The following is a 19172-nucleotide window of genomic DNA, read 5'->3' as shown; positions in this document are numbered from 1 at the left end:
ATAATTAAATACTGACACTATGTATGTCCGTTGGTAAGAGAGGAGACATGACAGAAGTAGTTCTGCTTGCCCAAGCCTAGGTAGCTCTAAAGAAGCATAGACTCCAGAATTTATATAGGTAGCTTCATTAATAGGTAGTATGGAGCCTATGTCCCACCAGAAGCCTGGTAGTTAGCTGCTCAGCCTCCTCCAACTGATCTCCCTCATCCTCACAGACAAGGATGACATACACAGCATTCCATAAAGGACCATCCATCAGGCCCAGCAGCACCACACACAGGACACACAGGACTCTAGGACCCAACAGCACCATCTGAGGCTTGGTCTGCATACCGAGGCGCCATTTATCCACATACATACCTTCACGTTCAGAACATTCATTCCTGTTTTCTACCATAGCTCAGGTGTAAGAGTTGTGGACCTCGTTCTACTGAACAGAGGAATGACCCCCAGAAGAATAACACTATTCTCAGGGTTCGACTGAAACCAGACAGGCACTGGTGCAATTTACAAAATATTTTTACAAAGTTAACTGCAGACCAAGACCCATACTGTTTTAGAAATACACGGTCAAGGTCGAAAGGGATTTCATATCCAATAGCAAGCGGCCATGATGAAAGGGTGATGTTCTACCATCACAGTGTCATGGCATTGGCCATGGAGCAGTGTGTTCAAGTTCGAAATTGGGGATTATTCCAATTTAGCCTGTATTAAGGGACCTAGGGCACATTTAACACACACACACAATTATTTAGGGCACAGTCCAATCAGTCTGGAATTCGGACTAGCCCAGTAAGTCTGCAATCAGTGGCCTTTGCTTAAAGAAGCCATTTTATATCACTGAAGGCAGTATTAAAACAGAGATACAAGTGGACCTACAAGTGCGACCTCGTTCCGATGAAACCCTTCAGGACGGATGTTCCGTCCTAAAAATATGGCTGTGCAGGGTAAAAGATTTTTTCGATGTTGCATCATGACGACAGAGGTTACCATATTGGCTAAGGTATATTTGTAGCAAAAGTTTTACACTCAATAGAAATATTTCAGAAACGTTTGAGATGCATTCCAAGCAGAGGGAGGCAGTTCGTGAAGCATTCCAGTCTTTGTGAGGTAACACGGGACACGTTCCAGTTTCCAGCCAGCAGAATACGATGTGATGCCTTCCAGGACGCATTCCATCCAATGTGATATCATTTATAACACATTTACATACGGGGCATATTCCATACGGTGTGGCGACATACTAGGCACATTCAAGTACGATAGGCAACTCTAGAAGCATTCCAGGCTTTGGGGTATAATTCAGGACACATCCCACTCTTTGTGACGTCATTTCAATCACATTCCAGTTTTCAAGATGTGACACAACACGTATTTCAGCACCATAGCATGTGGGATGCATTCCGGGCAGTTTGATGTTTCATGAAAATATTTCAGGTCTATGACGTCATTTGAGATGCATTAAATTAAGTACGTTGAGCGTCATCATTTGGGCAGGTGTTCTAGGTGGTGCAATGCTACCCAGGACTTTTCACATGTTTAAATGCTATTCAGGAAGCATAGCAGGCTGTGCCAAGTAATTAAGGACACATTCCATTCTCTCTGATTTCGTTTTAGAAACATTACAATCTTATAATACCAACCAGGACACTTTTTGTTGTATTTCAGGACAGATTCCACTCCCATAGGTCTCATCTCGAGCCCCGCAGTATTTCTGGACCTAAAATACCACACTAAATATTACTAATATGGTGTATCTGCAATTCCAAGTTGCGATACTGTTGGGGGAATCCAACTGACATCCCTTTAGGGTCCTGTGGAATGACTAATAACGTGCATTAATTTGTGCTATTGCACCGATTAAGCGTGCTATTTCAGAATTCCGGCCCTTTTTTACACGTGGGCAACCTCCAGGTTTCTTTCGTATTCTCTCATATTTCTCCCCTAAACGATGTTAAGAGAACAACTGCAGTGAGGACCAATGTGTTATTTCAGATACCTTCAATGTTCTGTGATGAACATGGAATACAGCGCATCATCTAAACAGCTGCCAAGTTTCCCAGGTCCACGTCTGTCCAGGCCTGATGCATCCTAATCATTAAATGATGGTGATCATGGGCCCAAATCCTATCTTCATCCATCCATTAAAAAAACATACTTGCCCACCTCTACTCTGCATGCTTACCATGTTAAAACTTCGACGTTGAGGATATGGTGGTACCTGGATCTCTAATATGTTGTTCAGTTAGCTGAAGAATTACTAAACCACAGGAGGTGCAATAAGTCCAAGGAGAAACTGAGGAAAGACAGTGATCTTGTGTTCTTTATAAACAATATTTAGGAATTAGACAAAAAGTTGACAAAAACAAAGGCAAGTATGAAGGAAAGGAGTAACCATGGCTGGTAAATTGTCAACAGTTGCAAAATGTTGGGCACTACAGAACTGCATTCAATGCCATAGCAGCTCATAATCTAACCAATCCTAAGTACTAACTGAAAGAGGATGAAGATGCTGGAACTCGTATAAAAGTAAGAGTTACCCCCAAAAGTGGCAAGGCTTTCTTCAAATGAACAATGGAGTAAGGAGAAGGTGGTAGAGGGTATAATATGGCAAAAATAAATATGGCTCAGTGTGTTCAAAGGACTGTGAGGCCTCAGAAGTAACAAGATGTATGTACTGGACCCATTACACAAACGCTCAACATTAACTAAATAAACATTTTCGCTAACTTCCTGGAGACATTGATTCTGAAAGACATAAGCACAACTGAAACGTTATGCTTATGTTTTACTCAGCTGAGAGGTTAGGCCTAATAAATGCATATTTAAGACGTCATTCCCTCAAGCTTGCTTCTGTTTTAGTTAAAAAATGTATCCTGGGAACGTCTTTTGCCATCAGGCAAGAGGAGACTAAAATGTAAATCGAATGCATTGGGGCCAAGGATACAATGGTACTTTGAGGTGCAGAAAATCACTTTTAAGCTGAGGCAACATCAACAATGGAGAATGATCATAAGGCTCTAAATGTTCAATGTTTTAAACCAAGTCAACAAATGCTCAAAAGTCTAAATGCTGGCTATAAAGTGATATCCCCTGTGCATTGCATCTAAAACATCCATCATCAGAGGGCGATTTCAATGACTGAATGAACTCCCGTAGCTCAACTAGACACTCTGTTTCAACCTACCTGACCTTATCACTCCTCAAATCTATGCATTTTTTGTAAGCAAACATTGTTCTATTTTGGGTTGAAGTGTAGATTTTTGGTCACGTAAATCCAAAAAACAGAAAAACAAATATCCACAAAAGAGGACGGGTGACCAAGGCAGAATAAGATCAATTTTAACAAACCCACAATGGACATTCTGTCAAAAGTAGGGCTACTTTATTTAAAGACTGTGTGAGCAGATGGTGCCAAAAGAGGTGAAGAATCGCAGGTGGTACGGTTGGAGGTAGACAACTATTGAGCGGATAAAGCATGTTTTCCTGTCACCTGCTGAATCAATGTTGGCATTTCGTCTTCATTTAACTTAAACTGTACTCCCAGCCAAGTTATATTGAATTGAAGCCATCTAAAAGTATTTTTGTTGATTATTTCATTAGTTCTAATTCCTATCCGAAATAGAAACGAAGCCAGACTCTGTAGGTATGGTATTATAAGGTACAGTTGCTATAAGAAGTGTGTTATGGATTTACTGGCATGCTTTTTTGTGTTTTTGATTGTAAAGTTTCATGGGTGATAAGTCAGTAACAAACATGACTTGATTGATTCTGTGGGCAGTGCAGCGCTGACTAGTTGGTACTGGTGTTACTCTGGGATTTCTGATGCGTTCGCTGCCTTTGCTGGTTTACAGCTTTGCTTGAAGACCTATGGAAGTGTCTTCTCGAGGCAGGTTCCTCCGGGGTGACGACTGGTGTTAGAAGACTTAAAATGATCTCAAACGGATTCTGGAACTCTTCCTAGGAAAGAGGTGAGATTACGTGGTGTCCGTGTCCATACATATTTTCAGTGCCACGCATTATGTTTATATTGTGCAGAACACTTAGATTTACGATCAATATCCTGAACATGGTATCACGTGTCCATTGTCTGAAATGAAGCTCGGATTTCAAGAATGAATGAGCAGCTGTCCTGAATTTACAGTTCATATTAAAACATCCGATGTGGATGAAAAGCTCAGCTCGCTAATGCAAAACATGTGACATTTGCTTAAACAGAAACACTCATAAGTTAGAGATTAGTATGGTTCTATCAGCCTTTGACCTACGGGTGGGCAAACAAGAAATGTTGAGGAACATATAAGCTTCACTGTGATATGCATATCTCTGTGCACACTGCTAACCGCAGGAAGTGGTAAAGTACAAAAGGACCTGACATGTTATGTATTACAAAGACTTCTAATACCTTGTTGAAGTTTTGCATGTTAAATGGGATGTTTGTTAAAACAGATATACGGATCTCGGTATAACATAACCAATATTAAGATCAAGAGATTGGGCGTACTTTTGAGCAGAACCTAACTCTAACCCACAGGCTGAGTTGCTGCATCGTGCACTCTCTCCTTGTGAGAATTATAGAGGGTCAAATGAGTGTTCTTCGGAAAACAGTTCCAAGTCTGCATTAAGGAACGAACTATTCCAATTGTGGCTATGAAGTGCTAACATGTGGAACTGATGGTTCAAGGTGTTTTATTGCCAACAAATCTTTAAGGCAAGACCCTTGCATGATGAAATACTTTAGGAAGCAGCTCAAAGTGCTTTTCAATTTTAATGAGCCTTTTGACAGGAGAGGCAATGACCACTACTATGCCTAGAGCTGTGCAGCATCTTCTGGCCCTTTGATATCTTTAACTGCAGCATAGTGTTCTCTGGAACAAGGACGATTACCAAATAATCTACACCTTATTTTCAAAATGTTTACCAAATGGAGAATACCAGCTGTTAAGAAGCAATTCACAGGCAGTATTGATGGAAGCCTTGATCAGAACAGACAGTAAGGCACTTCATAACACATATTCCTTGGCGATCGAGAAAGGCACAATCTGGCTGGAGTGTCTGATGTAAAGTAAACTACACAAGGGGATTAACTGGTATTTCGTAGCTATGAAATCATGCAATGCCTGAGAACTCTGAGTGTGAGGGCCATCAGAAGAACATTTAACAAGGTTACTTAGTCCAAATTAGTTACAGGGGTCTAACAATAATCCAAGCATTAACGTTGATGTTCATTTCACAAGGAGGTAGCAGAAGGAATGAAAGGCCACAACATCACCGGTTTTTAAACGGAACATAATTCTTTGGTTGTAACAAAAGATAACCTTATTTTCTGCCGGAAAACACACCAAATTGCTTGACACCTGCCTTTGTAGTCCTTTCCAGTTGTATCATATCAGTTCCAAATAACCAGGCAAGATTGATACCAAGAGTCTACTGTCTCCAGCAATGACCCCCCCGAATATCTCAAAAACACGTTCCAACAAGACATCCCAAACAGACTCTAAGGTCGTGAAGCCTGTGGCTGTGGAAATCATTCACAGATAATATAACCACAAAGTAGCAAAAAGTAAAAACCCGGTAAAGGAAAACGGCTTTGTTCTTAATAAAAAAATATGTTTGTGGCCAGTTGATCGCCAGCCATGTTTGATTATACACTAGGACTGATTCCTCAGGGCTGAAGGTGTACTGGATTAAAATCAATTAATTGCTTTTTGTTTATCTCATCTCTGGTCGCTTTGCTGTGGCACGTTGTCTTAATTCCACTTCGTCATCTTCATCCTTGGGATAAAAGAATGAAAAACATTTGTTAGACGAGTCTCTCAGATTCTTCGTCCTGTGAAGCACTGATGCTTACTCTTCACATTGAATAATGTAAATGCACCTTAAAGTTTGGTTCTAGTAGCTCACACCCTCCCCACTTGTCCTTAGTTTGAGGAACGTGTAATACATTATCTAAAAAAAGTGATGGTATGTTAAAGATGTATTTTAGAATACAAGCATTCTTATGATTACATTTAATTATAAGAGAAAATGGCTGCAAATCAATAGGTTTGGTTTTGAAAAGCACAACCCAGAGCCTTCCTTGACTCTGCTCCGACATGCCAGTTATTACCGTACAAAATGACAAGAAACAATTCTTGGGACATGTTTTGACAAGTCACTGCCATTGGTTGTGACTTGAAAGATTTTTTTTTGCAAGAAAGCATAAAGGTTTCTTTGTGTCCTTCATTAAACAAAACTGTTTAGTGCCTATAAGTATGATACGGCAGTTCTCTCTTCTGGGTGATCTGAATTCAACTTGATTGCCACATGTCATAAAATCGTTTGGAATGGTCATTCAAATTGTAAGTCGCTAGCTTTACTACAACTGTGCTTCATATTTTAAATATCCATTTAATAACCAATGTAGAAAGTTTTTTATCATATGTGCCTTTGCTCCAAGAGGTAAGAACCTGGCATGAGGTGAGGAGCCCATTTGTTAAACATCTCCAGCAAGGAGATGTAACCTCATCACCTCCATATCACAGAGGATCTTTACAGCTAACATACATTTCAGAGCAGTGAGGATCTCCATCCAAAATTGTACAATTACCAGAGAATACATCTAAATGTGTATCAGCAATCCACACTGATCTATAAAAGTAAGGCTTTTTAGGCGAACCTCTAAATAACCTTAGAAAATGCATTCTCAAACTGAAACCAAACTGATAATGGCTGCAATTCAACTGTGCTCCAGATATTTCCACAGGTATCTCTCTCAGTCAGTATCTTACAACCATCTTATTTTCTCCACAAAGACACCCTAAAAGGATTTCATCAGAGATGTTTACATGATGGTCTTTCCGTTTGGATTGCTTTAATGTATCTAGTTTGATATTTGTTTTTTTTTGGGGGGGGGGGGGGGAGATGCACATGTCTGAAGCCAAATTATGTATGAGTTTGCAGGTTTTAATCAGACATAAATATTTGAGAAGTTGTTCTAAGAACTTTACTTGTGTCCTGGAGATGAAGAAAGGAAATTGGCTTTAAGGTAGTGCAGCTGTTTCAAACAGCTTGTCTCCTCAGTGCCACACTGAGAAAAGTAATATATGTTTTTGTTAATTGCTTAAGATTTTAATGCTTTTTAGACGCTGAAGTTAGCAAACACATTTTTATCTTAGACTCAAATAATTTGCTAAATGTTTTTAGTTGTATTGCTAGGTAATCAAAGGGTATTTTCAGTTTAAACTGTGAGCTTTCCGCTTTGTTAGTGACACATTAACTTCAAACTGAAATTTATAAGTTTCCCACAAATCTTCAGTATCTCATTTGCTTTCCCTTCAAAAGCTTCAAATTTAAATCTAAGCACTTTGCTCTTATACTACAGTCCAGCGGTATGACTAAGTCTCAAGTAAACACTGTATAAGGAAGTTTCTACTGTGTGATTAGGCCTGGTAAATTTTTCTACTTATGATGGAATTTCTCTTCTAACCATCAGATCTCTAAGGCAAGCTCCTGGAAACCTTAGATTCATAAGTTTCTGCTGCCTCTGTAATAACCTCAATATACCACATGATAGACCCTGGTCGGACAGTGTGGGACTACCCATGTTTGATGTGTTTCTTGACCTGCGATACTGGCACTCACTGTAAATTATTTTCTCTTGATTCTACAGTAGCCACTGGGAAGAATCCATGGTTGATGTAATTTATCACCTGTATATAATTTACCACTAAACTACAAATTGATGACCAAGTTACTCCCTTTGAGCACTTTTATGTCAAAGGTCACAATTTCTCCAGGAGGTGGTGGTGATAGGATTAGTTTGCAAGCATAGGCAAAGTCAGTGTCTAGTTATAGGTAATAATTTATTTTAAAAAGCATCAAAAAAGCTGCTTATCTACTGTAATGATGTTTCCGGCGGATACATTATCTTTACTCTTTGTCTTATGAATATCCTCGGGGCACCAGACTGGATCTGGAAGTAGCTCTCCACCATTGCCAGGTGGAAGCATGCACCCTCTGCTGCGACTGCCCACGCCTGATGTGAAGAAAATGAATAATGTAAGGCACAAGCTTTTGCTCTACTGTCAGTTTCTGGCCCTTTTCCTGTACTTCATCTTGGTGTGCTGACAGGAGGCAATAGAGCAACAAGGACACCAACAAACACACCACAACACTTTTGCATTCCCTGGGATCTTATTAATCAAGGCACAAACTCATCACTGAAGAAGGGAGGGCAAGGTAAGTAACTCTATCTTCTGATGGATGCTTTTTCCTGCAGCTTTGCCACTTTTTGAATAAGTCCCAACGCAATAACCTTTGGGAGGTGGGATGAAGCAGTACTGTTTAACCAAGAAGTCTTGTCGCACAGCCCTGGCAAAATAATGGCACCCACCTGCTTGGGGCATGAGGCAGTCATGTTTACCAAAAGTATGTAAAGATGAACTCATGGTTTGCTTGGTAGATGTCAATAACTGAGGAGCCTCTGGGAAGAAGCCATGGTCATAGGAGAAGAAGCACAAATGCAGATCTGAGGGTCTTTCAGGACTATGTCAGGCCCTGCTGGAAAGACAGGACTGAAATGGTCACAGACCTTGTGACTCACACTAATGGACTAATCTGTGCCAGTGACCCACATGATAACGTTTGCATTCTCAAAAGGCAAGAAGAATGACTACTTGGCCCCAATCAAACTTCACACATGAATCAGCAGTGTTTGCTTCTAAGGATTGGATAAAAGACCTGATTATACTCCTGAAAAAGCAGCTTCATCCTGTTCAGTATAGCAAGAGAGAGCAGAGTTCTGAATTACAACAAATCAACCAGAACCAAATCCTTATCAATCAGTCCGGGTGATAAGGGTCAACTCTGCTTAATGTCCCCACATCTTCGAATGCAATCAGTGTGCAAGCTAGGGATTAATTCAGTGTGAATTAAATAGCACAAAAGAACAAGTTACTTACTTTTGGTAAGACGTTATCTGGAGGAGACATACTCTAGTTGCAGATTCCTTACCTTTTGAATTTCCCCCAGGTATCAGACTGGATCCAGAGATCTTTCTCGAGCAGTACTACTGTGTGCCATTAGGTGGCATCAATCGCCTCCAGTTTTGTCCTCAGTTCTTTTCTTTCTTTGCCATACAGCTCCTATCTGAAGAGGGCTACCCCTCAGTCATTTTATGATTGGCCTTTTTCGACTTTTTGTCAAAGTTTTTTTTCGTGCTATACAACTCCTGGTGTGTTGAGGATGTCATCCAGGAAGACCAGGTTCAAGTCCTGCAGATCCTGTCATCGGGCGATGTTTGCCACGGATCCACACCTTTTGTGCATTTGGAGATTGGAGCAGTCATGCTATGAGTGTCAGGCCATGCATCTGAAGGCTTTGTGGGAGCAGCCACTGAAGCTGATGGCAGCTCGAGGTCCCAGTTGAGAGGAAAGTCCTGGGTGTGGTCACGGAGTCCACCTTTGTCGTCGCCCCACTCCAATTCCTCGGGATGATTGGGTAAGTCGAGGCACAAGAAAGATTCAAAGAAAGCTTAACATTCGACTTCACCCTGTCCATCGGCCGATGAGGGAGTGGGAGCGTCATTTTTCTAGTTCTCCATCTGAGGAGCCTATGTCTGGGCCAACTCTGCGCCTCCCCGAGTTTCCGGGAGCCAGAGTGACCCCTGCACAGCTAAAAGAGTTTTATGAGGCAATATAATCCTAATTTTTGGGCAGTCCAACACTGCCAGAGCGCCTTCAGGCCCTGCAGAGTCAGAAGGGGCCACTTCGAGTTATGCACTGGCAGTTAAGGACTCAGCTCCGAGGGGCAGCCATGTATCCATGCTTGGATCTGGAACAACATTGGTCGTACCATATCGAACTATGCCAACACTTACGGTGCCACTCGTGCCCCCGGGTGGTCCCATCCACTTACTCATTGCCAATTCTGACAGAGAGCTGGATGGGGGTAGTATGACATTGATTTCGGTGTTGACAGGAGCTGTGCCTCCTATGTCAGATCCTGAGGCTGTTTCTGAACCAAATCCTTAACATTCAGTCAGGGTGTTCAGGATCAACTATGCTTGATCTCCCAACATCTTTGAATGCAATCAATGTGTGAGCAATGGATTAATTCAGAGTGACTCGCATAGCACAAAACTGAAGACACTTCATGTTCTGGGGTGTGACAAAGAAATCACAGTGACATTCAAATCTGGATAAGATTACTTTTCTCATCCCTCTAATAAGTAAGTTTACACTTGTGGTCCTTCAAACAAAGGTGACTCAAATCGATCACTATCACATTGAGGGTGCCCACAGGGTGTGCTGCTACCCAGGAAAATGATCTACCACTGTGTCCACTGTCACAGCCAAATTGCCTTTCAACATGAGGTCCACTGTCAAAATGAACCTGATTGGCACTCCCAGAGATGGAAGGAACACAACTGCAGCTCCAAAACATTTATGTGTAGACAGTGCCCAGACATGGACCACAGTCCCAATGGTTTTCTGAAACTTTGGAGGTCTGAAGGGATGACCCACCACCAGACTGGAGTGTCACATTCACTAGTGCAGACGTGGGACAACAGAGTTAAAGATCAGCATCTGAGCTGAGCGGCTGCCCTGATCGTGCAGCATCTGCTTCCTTATGCACCAATAAAGGGCTCTCATCTGCTCCCTGGTGTGCAGCATCAACATAATGCATGAAACCAGCAAGTGTAGGGCTTGCTGAACTAGGACTGGTGTCCCAGCCTGAAGCATTGGAATGAAATCATGAATATCTGCAATCCTCTGAGGAGGAGGAAAGAACTGCGTAATGGTGGCATCTAGCAGGCAGCTAAGAATGCCAAAACCTGTTTGCATGCAAGATGGGCCCTAAGGATGCTGACTTTGAATCCCGGTCCTGAAGAAGAGCCATCATTCGCTAACAATGTTCTGAGACCACAAGAGGAGACCATGCCTTCAGCAGCCAGTTGTCCAAGTAGAAAAAAAGATGAACTCCTGACCTCTCTAGTCAAGCTATTCTTTGGACATTACCTTCATGAATACTCACTGAGGAGATGGCAGTCCAAAAGCAAAACCACAAACTGGTAGTGCTGTGAACCCACAGAAACCTCAGGTACTGCCTGGTGGATTGGCAGTTGAATACAGGTGTCTGGAAGTGTAGGTACACCAACCAATCTCCCCCATTGAGGGCTAACAAAACCAGGATACACTAGACCCAGTCTGTGTGCCACTGCCCAGCCATTCTAGAAGAGTTCCAGAGAGGAGTCGGCTTTATCTCATAACAGGTGCTCCCCCATGAATGGAGGTGTCCAGAAGTGTCATTTAAACATTCCCCAAAAGTGCAATGGAACCTGTCAACGCATGGTGATACAGTGGGATGGATGACTGTGCTCATGTCGGGCTATGGTGTCTACAGAATACAGGCCATACTTCAGGATCTGTTTGGAACATTCAAACTGTTGTTGGCTAAATCACAGTAGGGTTCTTCATGTGCTCAGGCAAAATTATTAATATTCCAGCAGGTAAAAAACAAAAATTAATTAACAAAGAAACGGGAAAACTACTTAGAGCTGGCATTTATTCCTCATATCAGTACATATTTTAAATAGTAAATATATGAAAGAACTTTAAATTGTGTACTAAAGTTGCTTTAATGATATCTGACAAAGACAGAGAGGCCACGTAAAAACTGAATAAATACGATTTTCTTTAAAGTTCTATTTAAGTATCATGCCCTGGCATTTGTAGTATCTTGAAACATGAAAAACATGAAAAATGGCTACCATTTGTCTCCGGAAAAGGGGGCTACCCTTCCCACAGGACGTGGATATAGCGCCCCAAAAAGCATGTGGCATTCACGGTGTAAAGGGTAAGGCTTCCGGAAGCGAAGACTTTGCACCCCATAAAGTACAAACTTTGGACTCTTGTTCCGAAAGAGCAGTCATAAAGGCACTTTGGGTTCAATTTCGAAGAGGTAGCTAGTAAGCTGGAAAGGGGAGTGAAGAAAACAATTCTGGATCACATGGAGGAGGCCTTTGTTGTCTAGTAATTTGTCTGTGGACTTCTGGGCTTAAAAGGACTTTTGCCCAGACAGCCCTAACAGGTTCTAAAAATGTCTACTTGAAAAGAAGCAGGGGCTCTGAAACTGTAGAGGAAGAGTATAATACATCTCTGAAAATGTCCAGGTTGGCTTATGTGGTAAGTAAAATCTACCCAAGTGCTTGCTTCTTTTTGTATCACTTTTGTGAACAAAAATACTTCCTCTGAAAGAGAACCAGGGAGTAAGTTATGTCCCATTCTGGTAATACACCCAGACCACTTTCATTTTGCAAATCCAAGAAGAAGCCAGCACCAACACTGTAATGGAGAAGAAGAATGTCTGAATCCTGATCATCGACCGGACACAAATATCAGAGTTATGGATCAAAGCAGGGCACAGGTGCCAGATCCAAAGGGGCGGGCGTTGAACAGCTTTGGCTGAAATAGCATGAAGAGCCGAAGCCATGCTGGGGCCATCAAGCCTGACGGGGGTCCATACAGCATCTATGACTCTGCAAAGAAGTCATACATAGCACTGACAAATGCCGCTGGATCCGAGCCTGTCGTCCGAAAGGCGGGGAACTGTTATGTTGAAAGTTCAGGCACAGGAGCTGGTGCTGAATGTTCTAGGCACGGTTAGAAATCTGTTTGGATCCGGTCGTAGTGGAGGAGAAAGACTGCATGGAGGATCCTGAGCTGGGATTTCGACCAACTCCGGTTCTGAGAACACATGTCTTGTAGGGGTCGGAGAACATCTAGGAGACTTACCTTTGGACTTTTAAGATTTCTTTTGGAATCTCCTTTGTTTGGAGGATGAAGAAGATGGAGAACAGAAATAACGTTGAGAATGTTTCACGAAGTCGATGGTCGCCCGTGGCAAACAGATGGAATGGGGGTCCGTGATGGATGGATGTCTGTCCTTCAAAATATCTACATGGTTTAAACCCTGATTTCTTAGGTGGAGACATTAGTACTGCTTATAATTGAAACAAAACAAACAAAAAATAGCAATCGAAGCCCCAATCTGTGTCGAAGGTGTGGAAAAAAGGGAACTGACAATGTGCTGAAGCAGGCACTTTATGGACTCAGGGACTTGGCTTGACATTTCTTCTGGCACCAACTGAGTCTAGCTCCCTCTACAGGTAGCATCGAGGATTTTAAGTTTTCCAGATCCAGTCTGTCGCCTGGGGATTGTCTGACATGTGAGTAATCTGCAGGTATAAGTATCCATCAAAATTGCCAAACCTGGCTCACTTTCAGAAGTGGCTTACAGGGCACAGAAGCAATCCTAAAGATGTCAACCATAGCCAGCAGGAATGCATCAACCCTGTTTGATTTTCTCCAACTGAGTCAGAAAGTCTGGCTTCAACTTTTGCGTTCCCTGAATTGTCTTTGAAAACAGGGAAGAGTTTGGCAGCAAGGAACGGCTTGGAGCTAGACTGTTGCCTTACAGAATTGGTCCCACTTTCTATGACGGTTTTTGGATTTTTGTGGGAAGATCTTTTGAGGGATCATTTCCTTTTTGGAGAATTATAAAAGGGGAATGCTTCATGATGCCCATGTGGGCTTTGGCAAAAAATAGCTTGGCTTCTTGTTACCATAAGGCCCTTGGATGCAATAATGAACAAAGTGTTGCAGACCAATCCATCTTAATAAGCAGAGATACCATACACAGATGTCTTGTGTGTCCACAAAGACATCATCTTGTGGTACCTGGGAAACAGGTTGAACCCTGAAATTTTTAGAGCAGACATGTGATGCAGTCGCTGTACTCCAAAGTCACATCAGTGGGAGGTGGGGTTGTAGCTGGATGGGCTGACTATTCGTGAGAGCTGTTGCTGGGGAAAAGGTTTTGAGATCTAGTCTGGGCCTGGAGTAGTCATAAGGTACACAAAATAGGGGGTTATGGACAATGGATTTCTATGAGATGAAAATTGACAGTCTTTACCTACTTGCAGAATTATTTCCATTTTATTCCGTGTATTTCTGCAGCGTTTTTGAATGGACAAAGGTGTAAGAATAATGCAAATGTACCATGCCGTCTCTGGTTTGCCAGCCTTTGTCTTTGTTGCTGTGTTGCACTCTTTGCATTAAGATACCACTAACTAGATTTAAACCTATGTGGCAGCAAATCTGCAAACACTACTTAAAGTTCATAAACGTATTAAAACATTTAAAAAATAACAAAAACTTAACTAGGAATCGCAGCCTACTGGAATGAGAGAACTGCCCCCAAAACTTAAGTGTTAGTGTTCACTTAAAAGTTTCACCAGGACTTAACAGTGAATGAGCGTAGGTTGCTGGACAAAGTTTAGGGAGAAAACTAGTTAGAAGTTCAACTGGCCCACAACATCAGTTTTCTACCAGAGTGCATACTAGCGCAGGGTGTTCGAGTTATCACCCTTTCAAGGTGCTCAAGGAATATGATATCCAATTGGTGAAGGCAACAATAGTCCTCATTCCACGACTTCCCATTAGGTACTGGTATTTAGAGTGAGGTTCAACTGCACCTTTAAACCACTCCTTAAGGCCTCGAGAGATGGTTCTAATGTTTACAGAATCAACAAGAGGAACCACAGTCACTGGGCCTCTAGCTTAAAGGCCGAGATCAAACGAAAAATCCTCCAATGCCCCTTCGTGGGAAAGGGGTGATGCATGCTCCCAAACAGTCAAGGCTGAAATGTTTGGGTAACAGTGATGCAGGCTCACTATGTTGAAAGATATCAAGTTTATTCCCGTTCAGATTCAAAATTACACTTTTCCCTTCACCCCGACTAAACAAAATAGCTTCCGTTTTAATGACTGAATTTTTCATAATCGAGAGAACGGGATAAAGACATGTTTAGCATAGACTATTACTCACACTCTCAGAGACCAGCAGGTCTTCGCTTGGATTACTGAGAAAATTAACATAATCCTCTCTGGGCGAATCTGCGTTTTCTTCCTCTTCATACTCCGTCTGATAGTCTGACTCGTCTAGGGAGGGGAAAGAAAAACGTGCTTTATAAGTGTGGCTTTCATTTTGTAACAACAACAAAAATTCTGGTCACTTATGCTCCTGTTTTACATTTAAAACGCAAGCAAACCCATCAGCATTCATGAACTGTCAACACGTAAAGCCCAAAGATGGTTCAGATGAAGACAACAGGTTTGCAGTTTTTTTTCACAGGTCGCCGAAAGAGATATAAGCATTTCTAAAAGAAAATTGTGTAACAGTTGTGCAAATTTGTCCTTTCTTCAACCTATTGATTTACTTCAAAATCGTACTTCGTTGTATGTTTGTTTCTCATAAACCTGTATTTCTAACGCATTCAGCTTGGCATACATTTCACGCTGTCCACCAGTGCGCAGGCACAGAGAGCATCTTTACCTTCTTTACTCTCTTTACTACTGCCAGGGTACCTAGGATTATGCTGCAATGCAGAGCCATGCGGCACGGTTGGCTGATGTCTTTTGCTTGCAAAAGGCTATTTACATGGCAATGCGAAAGCAATTTATCTTGTAAATTATGTGGTGGATGCCAATTATCACAACTGAACACACTGTGAGACCGCTATACAACTCAGACGTTTTTCACATTCACAAGACATTCATCATACACAGTAGTATTACTAATAAAATATTTATTGCTGCCCTGCAACAAAAGAACAGGTTACTTACCTACTTTTGGTAACACTCTTTCTAGCTGAGGCATTATCTAGCTGCAGGTTCTTCATCTTTTGAATATTTCCCAGCCGGAATCTTTTCAGCAGTACGTCTGTGCGCCGGAAGGAGGTGCCTTGTGGTTCCGCACAGACGCTGTTCCATTTCGGAAATGACATATGAGGTCTATGTAGGCACCACTCAAGCGCGCCGTCAGTTTTTTTTTCTTTTCGTGCCTCCAGAAGCAGCTCTGAGCTCCCTTTGTCTCTTTGAGACTTGTACCTCAAAAGTTTACTAAGACTATCAGCGCCCCCAGACAAAGCGCCCCAAAAGCAAATGGGTAGGCAGTGTGAAGATTCCTAGGCTGGGCTTGACTAGCTGTGAAGCGGCTCGAACGGAGTGCACTTCAGATAAGTCAAAACCAGATTAAAGTCCTGTTGGGACGTCACAAAAGGAAAAAAAGGGCAACCTATGTAGTAGCTTTTTCAAAAATTACATTACAACCGATGACAAACAGTGAGGGCTGATCTGGCGACCATAAGAAGCCCACAAGAGCTTAAAGATTACCCTTAACTGTGCCCAAAGCAAGTCCTTGCAGGGAGAAAGACAGAACAAACAACAAAACATCAGATAACTTGAACTGGAGGTGTCAAGCTGGTGAGTGCCGCATAAAGCCACAAATTTGTCCCAACAACAGGCGTATACAGTTTTTGTCGAGGAATGCCTTGCAGCCAAGTTGACATCAACTACCTCCTGAGGCAGGTCGAAGGCGTTCAGCTATCACCACTCAATCTTCAACAATGAAGGTGGAGACTGAGAAGGCCCGGGTGCAGAACCTTGCTCTGTTCCAACAACAGAAGGTCTTCCTGTAAGGGAAGCCTGATGAGAGACATATGCTCAGAGCCCAGGAGTTCTAGATACACGCTCACTGTGTCCAATCTGGAGCCACTAGGATTACTTGGGACGAGTCTGTTCTGGTGAGGGATTGGACAGGCTGGCGGTAAGGGGTGTCTCATCCAAAACTGCTAAAGGAGTGCTGAAACTGGTGCAGTTGGCGAGGAGAGACAAAGGCCCACAGAGCGAGTAGTAGCTCTGTTATCATTAAACCGCTTTAGGGCAGTCAGCCTTGTCCGTGAACACGCACGTCCGGTCAAAGGGCATGTCCATTATTGAAGACTGAACATCACTAGAGAACCCAGCAGATTGCAGCCACACATGGCAGTGAATGACTAAAGGCACTGGTGCAGATAGGTTGCTCGAGGGAATCAACGGGGGGGGGGGGGGGGTCCAAGCCACAAAGTATTGTGAACTTGGCTGCTTCATGTCCTTCTAGAACTATTTGGGGAAAGACATGGCTAAGATCGTCAGGAACACCTCGGAGGACTTGAGCCACCGAATCTTAAAGGGCATGGGTGTAACAGCCGAACAAGCAACTGGTGTTGACAGTGTGGTGTGCTAGGGTGGAGGAAGAAAAGATCCTCTTGCCAAATGTTTCCACACATTTAGATTACCTATCAGGAGGAGTGGAAGGAAAGGCACGGGATTAAGCTGACTTGTGGAAGCCTGAACAACAAGGCAATCTGGTGAAGGATGCTGCAAGATAAAAGCGGGGTAGCCCGGAGCAGGACAAGGGTGCCTAGCAACTTGTTGGCTGACCCTGAGCAAGGTTTGGCCAAAGACCCTAATAAATTGTGTGTCAAAGCTTTGTTAAATAGGAAAAGAGGCTCAGCAGAAGTCTGTCTAGAATGCAGCACCTCAGAACGTTAGGTTTAACCTCCATAGCATGGAGGAGGAGCTCAAGAACTTCAGCTGTCCTACGTGTAACTGTAGTGTAAGACGCAGATTCATTCCTCTGTGGTGGGTCCAGGAGGACAAAAAAGGGGTGTCTTGGGAAAGGTGTTGAGGCCACTAGCCTCCTGCAAGCTGTCAGTCATACCAACTATTAGCATAGGGCTGAGCAAACGCATTACCCTGGTCATAGTCATCTGAATCAGTGTCAAAAAAGGAATGTAAAGTAGGCTGCTCTCCTTGCGGAATAGGAACGTTCAGTAGAGAAAGGGGCGCCTTGGTCAGATTCAGGAGGAACATCAGTCAAGGTCAGACCAGTGTTTACAAGACATCAGAGAGAACAGTTGGTTCCTCCTTTGGTGTCGACAGACAGCATGGGCATTGAGAAACCCAGGGATGGCACATGTCTCAGACCTGATCCAGGTTCCAAAGCAGAACGAGATTCAAAACGGGCTCGGAGGGTCCAACCGGCGCAGATGGCAAACCCACTGCTGGAACTCCAGGTGGAGAGCCTTGCAGCTCATTGTGGCCCAAAGGCGAACCAGAGGAAGTCAGAAGGGATCCGAAAAACAGAGCACGGCTGTGCGGAACTCTTCAATATGAACAGGTGTGGAGGTGTGGCATTTGATCCAGGAAACTCTGGTTGTGCTGGCAGAAGTTGCTGCTCGGCTCCGAAGTCAGTCGACTCTGGGAGCGCTTTCGAGAAGATCGGTGCCTACCCCGCACTAGCTCAAGCAAATATGAGTGTTGCAAGGGAGCAGATCCCACTTTGAAGTTGTGTATTTCCTTTCAAATTTACCTAAAGATTTGGAGCATGGGAGTGGCGCCTATATGAGTCCTGCATGTGATTTCCGGAGTGGAACGGCATCAGTACAGGGCCACATCTTTTGGTGCACATAGGTACTGCTTAAAAGTTTCCAGATCCAGCCATCCCTGGTGAATATTCAAAAGGTGAAGAATCTGCAGCTAGAAGTCTCTTTCAGAACACTGAAGTATACATAAAAGTGATGAATGGATTGCTTGAATTAATCTCAGCCCCTGGTAATTACTCAGGCCTCATCCCAATCCATGGTTCTTTTGCCCACCAGGCCACCTTAATTTGAACCCAGACATATGCAAATCAGTTTTTACCCTGATCCAATAGGAACAGTCCAGCTTGATCTGCCAGGCCCTTCCTGAACCAGAACATAAGCAACCGAAGACCAGTTTCGCACTTATAAGGGTTCATCAGATGGGTACAGTGTGCAAGGGACCCACGCCTGGACATCGCTGTCCCACCTAGGGTGTTGCACTGAACTATACAAAAAAGGCCCTCCCTGAACCAGAACACAAGCAGCCCAAGACCAGTTCCACACTTTTTAGGGTTCATCAAATGGGTACAGTGTGCACAGGACCAACGTCTGGCATAGCTGTCCCATTTTAGGTGTCACCGTGAAGAATACAAAACAAATGATGGATGAAATGCTTGAAATAATCTCAGCCACTAGTAATTGCTTGGGATGCATTCAAATCTATCGTTCTTTTGCCCACCATGCCTCCTCTGTTTGGACCTAGCCATATGCAAATCAGTTTTGACCCTGCTCCATTAGGAATGGTCCAGCTTGAACTGCCTGCCCCTCCCTGAACTAGAGCACAGGCAACCCAAGACCGGTTTCACCCTTATTAAGGCTCCTCAGTTGGGTATTGCTTGGTCCCAGTGGTAGTATGCAGGAATCCACGTCTGTGCACAGCGAT

At 43.1% G+C, this 19172-nt stretch overlaps 1 protein-coding gene across 2 annotated transcripts in view; it reads right to left on the bottom strand.

The window, feature by feature from the left end:
- Positions 1 to 3718: 3718 nt before the first annotated feature.
- PNPLA7 (patatin like phospholipase domain containing 7) overlaps positions 3719 to 19172 on the bottom strand; it is a 1294112-nt gene continuing 1278658 nt past the window's right edge. Inside the window, exons 35-36 of one of the 2 annotated variants that reach the window (XM_069241380.1) lie at positions 14872 to 14984; positions 3719 to 5775 (exon numbers count right to left, since the gene is read on the bottom strand). In XM_069241380.1, coding sequence (XP_069097481.1) covers positions 5713 to 5775; positions 14872 to 14984 — 176 coding nt within the window. In that variant the 3' untranslated portion in view covers positions 3719 to 5712. The remainder of the gene's footprint in view (positions 5776 to 14871; positions 14985 to 19172) is intronic. The other variant, XM_069241381.1, reaches the window with a different exon arrangement.

The sequence above is a fragment of the Pleurodeles waltl genome, chromosome 6 (genome assembly GCF_031143425.1).
Source record: "Pleurodeles waltl isolate 20211129_DDA chromosome 6, aPleWal1.hap1.20221129, whole genome shotgun sequence".
Classification (NCBI taxonomy): domain Eukaryota; kingdom Metazoa; phylum Chordata; class Amphibia; order Caudata; family Salamandridae; genus Pleurodeles; species Pleurodeles waltl.
This window is presented reverse-complemented; position numbering and strand designations above follow the sequence as displayed.